Source organism: Euprymna scolopes, chromosome 10 (genome assembly GCF_053919585.1).
Source record: "Euprymna scolopes isolate OS-2025 chromosome 10, ASM5391958v1, whole genome shotgun sequence".
Taxonomy (NCBI): domain Eukaryota; kingdom Metazoa; phylum Mollusca; class Cephalopoda; order Sepiida; family Sepiolidae; genus Euprymna; species Euprymna scolopes.
The window spans coordinates 68,883,847-68,896,365 of NC_136491.1; the positions used below are offsets into that span (position 1 = coordinate 68,883,847).

The 12,519-nt window shown below is 35.1% G+C and overlaps 1 protein-coding gene across 2 annotated transcripts in view; it reads left to right on the plus strand.

Moving 5' to 3' along the window:
• The window catches only part of LOC145286065 (delphilin-like), a 207,777-nt gene that overhangs the window by 137,416 nt on the left and 57,842 nt on the right, over positions 1–12,519 (plus strand). For both annotated transcript variants that reach the window (XR_013869095.1, XM_080134738.1), the window contains exon 16: positions 11,404–11,880. Coding sequence is in view for 1 of the 2 variants with exons in the window: in XM_080134738.1 (XP_079990864.1) it covers positions 11,404–11,880 (477 nt within the window). In the remaining variant the exon portion in view is untranslated. The remainder of the gene's footprint in view (positions 1–11,403; positions 11,881–12,519) is intronic.

A 12,519-nucleotide genomic window follows, 5' to 3' on the forward strand; every position in this document is an offset into this window, starting at 1 on the left:
TTGTTTCATAAAATACTTTTATATGCAAAATCCGACGCCACATTTTGCTAATTCCTAGCCTCTGATGAGAAGGAAAGTATTTCTTCGAAACTCCGGAGATTAAGGACTATCCACTTATCAAGTGTTTCCTTTTCAGATTAAATGTTTTTAACTCTTTTTCAAAGTGTTCTTTAACATGTTTTATTAACTGTTTGCTCTTATATATATATATATATATATATATATATATATATATATATATATATATATATATATATATATATATATATATAATGATTTTCCACAGCCGAACCAATGTCGCAGCCCACAAGAGCCAAGAAAATCAACAAACCGGAAGACCAAAACTCGAGTTTCGCCCTCATTTGGGCTCATTAGTTAGACATATCAGTGCTCAGGATTTGAAACCCGAACCTCTTGCATGCTAGGCGAGCATTCTACCAACTGAACAAACACGCCACACACACAAGAAAGTCTATTAACTTACACAGATCAAGCAACCTGCGGCACAGATCCGACAGTGGAAAGGACCTGCCTCATATCGAACAAGGGACGAGGTATCAAACTAGCTTTAATCCAAGCCAACGTCTCACCAGTAGGAATTTTTATATATATATATATAAAGCACGATGTCACCCCAACAATCTAACTTTCCAAGTAACCAATAGAATATTCAGAAAGTGTGAGAGAATATATATAATGATTTTCCAAAGTCGGCTTGGGTTAAAGCTAATTTGATACCTCGTCCCTTGTTCAATATGATGTAGGTTCTTTCCACTGTTGGATCTGTGCTGGTGGTTGCTTGATCTGTGTAAGATAATAGACTTTCTTGTGTGTGTGGCGTGTTTGTTCAGTTGGTAGAGTGCTCGCTTAGCATGCAAGAAATTCGGGTTTCAAATCCTGAGCACAGATATGTCTAACTAATGAGTCCAAATGAGGGCGAAACTCGAGTCTTGGACTTCCGGTTTGTTGATTTTCTTGGCTCTTGTGGGCTGCGACATTGGTTCGGCTGTGGAAAATCATGATATATATATTCTCTCACACTTTCTGAATATATATATATGTATATATATATGGAATTCTTATATATTTTTTATGTTTCCCTATATGGGACTGAATTTATTTTAAAGGTTATTCTATAATTTAGATTGTTCTATTTTTGTCTTTTAAAATATATTTTCATAATGTAGTTGAGTTTTTCTATATTTCATTATTTAAAGTCATATTATGATGGCTGTACCCATATTCAAGATTTATCCTTTGTCATGATGAAACTTAGTAAAAAATAGACAAACTATTATTATATACTACGCAAATGAAGTGAAGAAAAGGAATACCATCTTTTGTTAAAAAGAATTGAAAGTATTGAGATATCTACAGCTTACTTTGTCAGCTCTCTTTCATTGCACACAATTTCTACAGTTTACTACTTGAAGAGAGAGAGAAAGAGAGAGAGAAAGAGTTGGGAAGAATATTCTTCCCAGAGAGAGAGAGAGAAAGAAAGAAAGAGAGAGAGAGAGAGAGAGAGAGAGAGAGAGAGAGAGAGAGGAAATGAAAACTGATGTAGATAATGTTGACGCCGTAAAATGTAAAAAAAAAGGAATGCAGCAATTTAGTCAGAGGGCAAAAGTAGGAATCATTGCTACGCCATATTTGAATGGTATATTAGTGTTCATTTAGCATGCGAATGCTGTTGATCTGGAATAGAGGAATGGTCAGAGCTCATACAATCAGAATGAGCGGAATTAGTCTAGAGAGACTTTATTATATTTTAATTGGAAAAGGAAAAGATTATGTTATGAGTTTATGATCTAGTTACGAAGGATGCAAACACAATATATGTATAATGTGTATATTTCCTCCTGGTGTTGACTAGGGGCGGTAGGAGGACTTGATATGTAGAGGTAAAAATAGGAATTGCTTCCTCTAAAGATGGTTGCAATTGTGTTGATGTTGCTCCTAGGATGAAATGTAGGATTTTATTTTAATGACTAAATGTATCTAAAATGTCGTTCTAAAGTTACATACGGTAGTGGTTAATAGTCTAGACATAATAAATTTTTATGTGGCATCTGTTGTTGCAAATCTACGGTATTTGGTCCAGAGGTGAATTTCTGCAATCAAATTATTATATATGGAGAAAAAGATATTTATATAAAAAGATAAACATTAACATTTCGATAATTTTTATAAGAATGTATTTCCTTTTTACATAAGATCTTAATGAAATCAAAAGAAAGAAGAAATAAATTTGTCTAACTTCGGCAAGTAAGACCTCAAAAGGCTGCAAAGGAACGTTAAAACACAAATCTGAAACGGTTTTTTGTTTTTTCCCACAAGATTGAAAGCAATCATTAAATTTAAAAACAATAAGACAGAAAATAGTAACCTTTTTGATGTGGGTGGTAAATGAAAAAAAAAACAGTAACATAAAAGACGTTAGCATGTCTTATAGAAAAATGAAATGAGGTGTGTTTGACTTAGTGTTGCTTAAGTAGATAGGTAACATCGTATATTATTCGATGTTGGCAAATATGTTTTTGTTGAGGTTGGAGACAATCTGAATTTAGTTTGAAACAAGGCCCTCCTCATTATAGAGAATTGGGTCATCTGGACAGTTTTGTACTTTTTATAAGGGGATGTTTGTCACTGTTTTTTTTTTTTTTTAATCTAATTATCACTACCTATTTATTTAAATAATTAAAGAAATTTGTAGAACCCCTTTATAAAGAGACATTTTCTTATTTATATTTTTGCCCTCTGTGTTCCCATACCTGATAAGGTGATTTTAAAGTGTAGCTTGAAAGAGATCGGATTTGTGCAGACTAGTAAACAAGAGATAAATTGGTATAAAAATGTTGAAATGATAACATTTTTTTCAACAAAAAGCTTCTATATACAGTTTGTAATAGATTTTACATAAGAGAAAATAACCTTAACTTTCGTTTTATTCACCTAAGCATTCGCAAAATACTTAAAAAAAAAAAAAGGAAAAATGAAGAAAGAAATATACTGAAGTGATAACAGCCTTTTATGTGTGATGAAATTTGTGGTTGACATAGCAGGGACATGATAAAATGTAAAACTTTTATAAGTAATACTTTTTTCTAACTTTCAGTTTCTTCTTTTTTTTTTAAATGCTTCTCTTTTATATCTGGTGTGGGTTGCATGTTGGTTATGGTGGCACAAAGTGACTTTCTCCATGAAATTCTATCATTTATGTTGGTTTCTATGTGCCATTGCTCAAGGTCATCTTTCACTGAGAAATTTTAAGTCTTTCTCTACCTCATTTTTCCATCGTTTACTTTCAATTGAGATGTGTGTACCTCTGTTTATACAACCATAGCTTCGTTCAACATGTCTGTACTACGCTTGCAGCACACCACTCTCCAGTTTACCTTTATCCTCCAGAGTACCTTTAACCTCAATAGCAGAGAGGTATAATTATATTGCTAAGATGCACACTACAAATTCACCGAACCATATCCATATAATTCTCTGCATCCTCAGAAAATTCTAGACTTCCATATTACTATATTTTTATTGCTCTATATTTTTGTATTATAAGGTATGGTCTGACCTTTTGCAATGCTTAAGTTAGTTAATACTAAGTCTATACTCTTTGGATTGAAATGAAAATCCATAGTGTTATAGTCTGCTAAAATAAGATCTATCATGAGATGTGAACACACCTAAGGATAAGTAAAAAAAAAAAAAAATGAAAGAAATGCTTCTCGGCACAGGGGTTCCATACAGTTTTTCAGGTTCTAGAGAAATTTGAGTTAAAGAACTAATGATGAATGTTGTCTCCAAAAAAAAAGGGATTGATAAACGATACTAGAGGCATCAGTTCTAAAGGTAAGATTTTCATCAATAAAATGTTACACGGCTTTCCTAATATCCATTTTGAAGTTATCAGAAAGAAATAACGTGGTGGTAATTATTTCATAAAATTTTGATATCAATTGAGAATTAAAAAAAAAAGAAGAATCTGATTACTCGTAGCAATGTTGCCTGATTCCTGCGTTTCTTAAGGGGATATAAAGGTCTAAGTCTTTTGAATGTTTGGATGGTCTGACAACTGAGCAGGGTTAGGTTTTCGATTGAGACAATAAGCCACTCCTCGTTTTATATTGTTTTTCGATCTTATTACTTTCAGGAACATTTCAAAATTAAATTTACTTAATAAAGTAGTTTATAATTTATATTATAAATGTTTATAATTCTTTTTGGGCGATATAACCGATTGGCGATAGAAGGGTTAGAATTTATTATGAACTAACAACAAATCTAAAGCGTCGCTCAAGAATTAAAATGAGAAAAAGCAACGAAGGATTTTAAAAAGTAAATGATGGAATTTCCAAAATAACAAGAGAAATTACGCTAGGATAAAAGGAAAAAGTTGGAGAAATAACGTCTACAAGATTTGAAAAAACCTTTGAGAAAATATCGAACGACAGGAAAAAAGATTTGAGAAACTGCTAGAACTATTTAGCAAAAAAGGAAATGATTCACTAAACTGCAATACTTTTTACAAGAGTCGATAATAAATTCAGTCGACAATTTTATTCACAAACCAGAAATAGAACTTACATTTAGAGCATACTTTTGTGGGTACCAAGAAAATTTTTTAAACGACTGTAAAAACTGTTTGCTGACGAGAAGCGAATAAGATCTCTACTAGATAAATTCGGGCCAATAGAACATGAAAAGTATGCAAATTTTATCTTGCCAAAATGCCCGGGTGAAGTGACGTTCTAAGAATCGATACAAATATTGGCAAAGATATTTGGGGAACAAAGCTCACTATTTAATATCATGGAGACATGTACTTAAATGCCTATCTTGCTCCTTTCAGTTTCTTCATTTGAACACTGTTCGGTGGGGAGAGAAAAAAATTTTTGTCCATGGGGCGTCTCCAATGTGATGATTTTCCAATCCACCCATTTATAATATAATATAGTTATTTTGAGAAACGGTTCTTCAGCTTGGAGTCAAAAGTTTAGGATGATATTGAGCATTATCACAATATGATCAACGTTCCCAAGTGGGCTATGAGCATGAATAGTGTCATCAAAAATAGATCGAAAGGTGGCTGGTTGATCCTCACAATCTGAGAAATGAGTCAGAAAAGTAACATTCTGTGAAAGGAAATGTGCAATAGAGAAACTATGCATGATGTTATCAATATGGTGGTATTGATGTTATCAATACAAAAAAAAACAAAAAACGAAGTAATTTCTGTGGTGGATATAAATATCCCCAAACACATGTATTTGAGCACTGCTATATTAATACGATTTGAGACACTGAGAGACTGAGAAACTATATTCCTTAGTTAAAATGAATATAAATACCAAGTGCATGCATATGCTTATCCAAATCCTTATAGCAAAGCGGGTTGTGCCAAGTAATGTCAAAGAGATTAGAGATGATTGAGGGTATAGGTTAGTTTCACTTAGTACTAGGATATCTGAGGAGTTTACTTGAAGAAATGATTCTACATCATCAAGGTTAGTCTTAAGCCCTTGAATTTTTGTGAAAAAGCGCTTCAAGTGTGGAGTCAATTGATTGATTTGGGGGAATGTCTCTAGTTTGAACATTTTTATTTTTTATTTTTATATACATTTATATTAATAACAAAGTGAGTGTATGCTGCGTGGTAGAAGACAAAGTTCACATAAGTAAACCATTAACCGAGTCTTCATCTATGATGCTATTATATATCTGTAGAGCAGCAGTTCTAAACTTGATCTAAGAGTTGAGGCACCTGTACTACTAGTTAGAAACAACAACCAGACAAGCTACCAAACCTGTACCCTCAACTTGTCAGACTAGTTGTGTGAATCTAAGTGGCAAGCAAGTGTCCCCAAGTTGCTCAGATAGAGAATGTTCATTGTCCTAGTCAAGAAAAGCTGCCAAGCACTGGGTATCTTTGAAGAATCTCTGTGATGGTACTTTTGCACCTGGCTAATAGATAAAGAAATGGTGCAAATGCCATGTGATAGGCAGAGCCTATCTACTCTTTAGGCAATTTAATTTAACAAACCAGATATTTTGTTTGAGTTCAAAGAAGTTTGTTGACCAGGACTAAGGAGTCATCACTTCTCCAGTTATTCATAGTGTTCATAGCGTTCGAGGTCAGTAGTGCAGATTTAACATCAGAATTTTCCTTTTCCTCAATAATGCACCGAGAATGGTAATCCTGCAGCTGAATACTGAGGTAGGTATATCTGTACCCTCGCCTGGATGGATAAGAATTATATGCTTCTATTTAGAATAAATTTTGAATAACATTTAAGATAGATTTCTCCTTCATAAAAAGTATAAAAGGGATAAATTTAAATTTACCAATTTTTACCTATTTATTCATTTCTTTTAAAGACACAAACTCTCATTTGTTTAGAGAAAATGATGATCGAAAAATACAAGAGCTTAATTTTTTAACAACTTCTTTTCTCAAAGCCTCTTTTCTCCAAACCTTAACATTTGACTTTGACCTTGTAAAAATGGTGTAACCATCATCATATCAGGTTTGGTCATGATCGGTCCAGTGATGTGGGTTGTAGGAGAGCTGTATGCGTGTGCGAATGATACTACTTTATATATATATATATATATATATATATATATATATATATATATATATATATAGAGAGAGAGAGAGAGAGAGAGAGAGAGAGAGAAAGAAAGAGAGAGTAAGTTATAAAATATATATGGCAATTAAGCTACACAGAATATTCCACGTTTCATGCATGCTAGGATTCATCAGGCTTATGCGAGAATTTTGTGGTTGTCTCACGTTTTTATATATGTATCTTCTATTGAGTTTTTAGTTAGCCAATCAGCTTTCTAGTTTCCACCACACCTTTCCTAATCAGCCAATGAGCAGGCACTTACAGGACGAAGGCCCAGTTGACCTCCGGTTCACACGTTCCTTTGTGTGTGCTATTTTGGCGGGGAGCATAGGTATCTAGTGTCCTGACCTATTTTAAATCTCGGTTAAATGTGTTTTTTTTATGTTAGTTTATATATATATATATATATATATATATATATATATATATATATATATATATATATATGATAATTTATGTATATGTATGTTTATTTTATTTGTTTATTTTCTATTGTTATTGTTAGTTTTAAAATTGTTTTGCATCACTATCCTAGAGTAAAGTTTATCCTATGAACACAGTTGTTCGCTATTTCTCTCCTACAGTTTTATAGATGTTGGGGTTCTTTAAAGTATAGGATAGCAAATTTTTCATGAAGGCATGATCTACATAGATCGTCTAGGTCTCTACATGTGTTTGCTTGTCTTACTATTTTCCATTCGACTACCGGCGAACGTCAGCTTTCTATGAGTTCCCAGTATTTGTTTGCTGGAGTTGTTTTCATTCAGTGTTTTTATATTTTTGAATGTACTTTTGTGGTCAAAATATCGGGTTTTGAAATCTAAGGAAGTCATACTTGCATAATATTCCTTGTTATTCGGGTTTTCTTTCGCAGATATTGTGGCCTGGTAAACTATGCTTTTGGTTAGACATTTATTTTGAAGTGGGCAAAGTGTGCGGGTTCGGCAGTTGCATTTATCTTGTTCGGTATTAGTATTTTTATTTTTATTTATAGTATGGTTGTCATTGTCCGGAGTTGGTTTATTATTATTATTATTATTATTATTATTATTATGATGTGATTAAATGAAGTAATCATATATATATATATATATATATATATATATATATATATATATATATATGGATTGGATGTCCGAATGGCGAGAGGATTAGGGATAGTTGTAAAGCGTTCGAAACAGAAGCAACTCCAAAGTATGCTCTGGAAGGATGTTGATAACGTAGCTAGGAAACATTAAAAGTTGAAAGTGTGCATTCTGTCAACAGGTACTTCTCTCAAAGGCTGCTTGTGTGAATCCTGAAGAAGTATGAAATATCATCCAAAATATTTCTCAAGGTAAGACAACCTAGTGTGTAAAATCAGTCCTGGATACAGGAAATATATTTCAAAAGATGAATTTACAAATGCTGTGGAAATTGCAGTGTTTGTGTGCCACAGGCCACAATTATCTGTAAATATGCAGTGAATCATAAGTATATATATATATATATACGAGGGGCGTGCAATAAGTAATGCCCCTGACCCACTTCCCATAGCAGTAGAGCAACGAAACTTCACATAGTTATTAGTCTTTCTCTACATAGGAAACACCCAGAGTTATGCATTTCTCCCATCGTTTGATGCAGCTCTGGAGACCGTTTTTGTAGAACACCCCAGATTGGTCCTCCAACCATGACGTGACTTCAGAAATCAAGACTGCATCATCTGGGAAACGCTTTCCTTTCAAAAACAACTTCATGGATGGGAAGAGGTGAAAGTCAGAGGGTGCAAGGTCAGGAGAGTAAAAAGGATTTCATAACCACACGCCCGTGCTTCTGATCTGGCGACATGCGAGTTGTGGACCGGAGTGTTGTCCTGCAGGAGGAGGGTACCTTTGCTGATCCTGCCTCGCCTCTTGATTTTGACAGCTTCCCTTAATTTCCTCAAAAGTGAAGCATAATAGGCTCCTGTAATTGTGGTACCCTTTGCCAGCAAATCTGTCATAACTACTCCGTCCTGGTCCCAGAAGACTGTGAGCATGACCTTGCCAGGGGAGGGCTGCACCCTTGCCTACTTTGGAGGTGGTGAGTCCAAGTGCTTCCACTGAATTGACTGGGCTTTGGTCTCTAGATCATAGTGATGGACCCAGGTTTCATCCTGTGCAATCAGTTTTTTGAAAAACTTTGACTCATCTTCTTGGCGCATCTCCAAATTCATCCTCGAGCACTCGACGCGTTCTTGCTTCTGGAATAGTGTGAGCAACCTGGGAATTCATCTGGCAGACACCTCATGCATATGCAAATGGTCATGAATGATAGTTTCCACAGACCCTGTACTAATCTTGACATCTTGAGCTATTTGGCGAATAGTAATGCGCCGATCTTCCAAAATGGCAGCCTCAACTTGACGGACAGATGCTTCATCAATGGCAGAAGGGGGGGGGGCGCGACCAGATCTGGGAGCTGTTTCCACAGACTTCCGGCCATGTTTGAATTCACGATGCCAGCGTTTTACAAGGTCATATGATGGGGCATTATCAGCATAAGTTTCTTTCATTTCATCAAAAGTCTCCTAGGCTGTGCATCCTTTCAAATACAAAAACCGGATCACTGCTCGCCATTCAACAAGCTCCATTTCACACCTGACTCAGTTCAAACACCTGTAAAACAGAAACCACAATTAGTTCAGAGCTGTAATTTGCCACATAACCCGTAGAGATATAAATCATTGCACATGCAAAATTTCAGCTAGATCAGATAACTGGAAGTGGGTCAGGGGCATTACTTATTGCACGCCCCTCGTATATATATAATAATTTTATCAACAGTGATGGAACACTTATTTTGTATGCAAGTAATTTCAGCATATCCATATTCGAGTTTATCTTTGAGTGGCAAGGCCGACTTGAAGTTAATAAACAGATTCCTACAGACTGTTTTTCTGTAGAATTCAGTAGTATGAAGCTATTTTCATCAATACATAAACTAAAGTGAAAGGGAGTCGGAGGCATTAGATGTTCGATGGCAAACTGCAGATGAGGGTTTTTATTGTTGAAAGTCTTGACTATTTTGCTCCTCACAGGAGCATGTGAGAATGAAGATTTCATTAATATACCTCTTAAAGAGAGCGTATGAGCTTAGCGTTTGCCTTTCGGTCGGTATAAGAGATGGCTAGGAAGCCAGAAAGACTAGAGCCCATGGGCAAACCAATGAGTTATTTGTACATGTGCTGTAGGGTGTTGTTGGCAGTGTGTGTGTGTGTGTGTGTGTGTGTGTGTGTGTGTGTGTGTGTGTGTGTGTGTGTGTGTGTGTGTGTGTGTGTGTGTGTGTGTGTGTGTGTGTGTGTGTGTGTGTGTGTGTGTGTGTGTGTGTGTGTGTGTGTGTGTGTGTGTGTGTGTGTGTGTGTGTGTGTGTGTGTGTGTGTGTGTGTGTGTGTGTGTGTGTGTGTGTGTGTGTGTGTGTGTGTGTGTGTGTGTGTGTGTGTGTGTGTGTGTGTGTGTGTGTGTGTGTGTGTGTGTGTGTGTGTGTGTGTGTGTGTGTGTGTGTGTGTGTGTGTGTGTGTGTGTGTGTGTGTGTGTGTGTGTGTGTGTGTGTGTGTGTGTGTGTGTGTGTGTGTGTGTGTGTGTGTGTGTGTGTGTGTGTGTGTGTGTGTGTGTGTGTGTGTGTGTGTGTGTGTGTGTGTGTGTGTGTGTGTGTGTGTGTGTGTGTGTGTGTGTGTGTGTGTGTGTGTGTGTGTGTGTGTGTGTGTGTGTGTGTGTGTGTGTGTGTGTGTGTGTGTGTGTGTGTGTGTGTGTGTGTGTGTGTGTGTGTGTGTGTGTGTGTGTGTGTGTGTGTGTGTGTGTGTGTGTGTGTGTGTGTGTGTGTGTGTGTGTGTGTGTGTGTGTGTGTGTGTGTGTGTGTGTGTGTGTGTGTGTGTGTGTGTGTGTGTGTGTGTGTGTGTGTGTGTGTGTAAGTTATCCCAAAACAGTGGAGGTTATTAGATGATATAAGGTCGGTAATAAGGTTTTGTTTTTGAGATTTTTAGGGAGTATTTTTTATGTTTTGTCATTGAACATTTGATGATGCAATAGATAATGTAAATCCATTAATCAGTTCATTTTCTTCATTTAATATATATATATATATAGAGAGAGAGAGAGAGAGGAGAGAGAGAAAGAGAGAGAGAGAGAGAGAGAGAGACATACGCACACACATATCGGAAGTATCTCAATTTTCACAGATCCTGGATATGACCTTAAACTATATCTAGCTTGTAGGCTTTGGGGAGTGTGGAGCCACCCTTTAATTGCCATTGCTCTCAGGTCCACTCTAACCCGGAGTGGTAGTACCTGTTAGGGTCCCAACTATGGGTTAAATAGAAAACGACTTGAAAAAAAATATATATTCTATTAAAAAAATTTTCTTCAAAATCACTGGATTCGGCATTAAATAACCTGAAAAGGATTGATATCCCGTAAAACAAAAACAACCAACCTACCTATTTTCACAAGGAGTTTTCACTCCTTTGTTCCTTTTTGCATCATACTAAATGAAAGTAAATATAACTCACATTATCCATCCTTGCAACTGTCAGCTGTGTATCAAAATTCATAACGATCAGTTAATTACTTTAAGAGTGAATACTATATATAAAAAGATATAAACATGTACACGCACCTAATGTAATATAAATAAAGATATATATTGAATATTATTATTATGATGATGATCAAAATCCAACCAGTTTTAAAATTAATTGAACATTTGTACTTAGACACTTCCTTTACTTTTATTTATTTATTTTTTGTAGATCCGAATCAGATTCAACAGAACACACCAATCGGGAGAGAAAAATTCAGCGAGACCAATACAGAGAATCCATCTGCTTTTCATCATGAAGAGTCTTCACTATCCACACAAAAACCTGAAAGATTAAAGAACGGTGAAATTCTAAATGTAGACATAGATCAGAATACGATGAATACCAATGTAATGAATCATGCTCCAGAAATTGATGTCGACTCAGAATCAAGAACGGTGAACACTTCAACCAAGTCTGGCATCATAAATTGGTATTTATCTCACGTTGACAATCAGGAATCAAACATCAAAGATCAAAGTGAACCTCTAACAAAAGCCAAACAAAAATCCCTTAACTCTATATTTAAGAATTATGGAGCTGCTGCTGATGATGACAAGGAGAGACATCTTTCCAAACCAACCATAGACACAAACGTGTCTGTAATGGAGAAGATAAGAGAATTAGAAGCCCAAAAAAATATACAAAGTAAGAATCAATAGAATTTTCACAGTTCTAAATGTATTGTAAAGCGTTTTACGTCAGAATCTTAAAATCAATAAGTTTCATGGCCTTGACAGTAAATCTGTTGAAGAGACCCAAAAGTCGTGAATTCAATGCGCACAAAAACATTTTTTTTAATTATTTCTTGTAGTGACTAATGACTTATTGATTAGGCACTAATCATTTTCATATTATATAAAGCAAATTTGGAAAACTTATGTAATGTTTTTATATGGTTTCTATTTATTCTGCTATGTGAATTTATTATAAATCATTAGTGATCCTCCCACTTAGATTAGACTGTTTTGTGATTACAATCGATCACTGACTTTTTTTTAACATATGTTTTCCCTGTCTATTTTTTAAAAGACAAATAATAAGACTTTCTCTATATATGAATGTCCTTGAATATTTGAATACAGCCATTAAACAAGTCTTGATTTTGTTATCCTTTTTCCCTTTTGAAGCTTATCTTATTTTACCAGTTTCATTAAGAGTTTCATTATGAAAGCTTTTGAACTCAACAGGACATTCCATTTATATACTATCAAAAAGTTATGATATTTTTGGAGTTTCGTATGCAAATAAAAACGTGGTTGAGTGAGATAAAAAAAAAAGCAATAG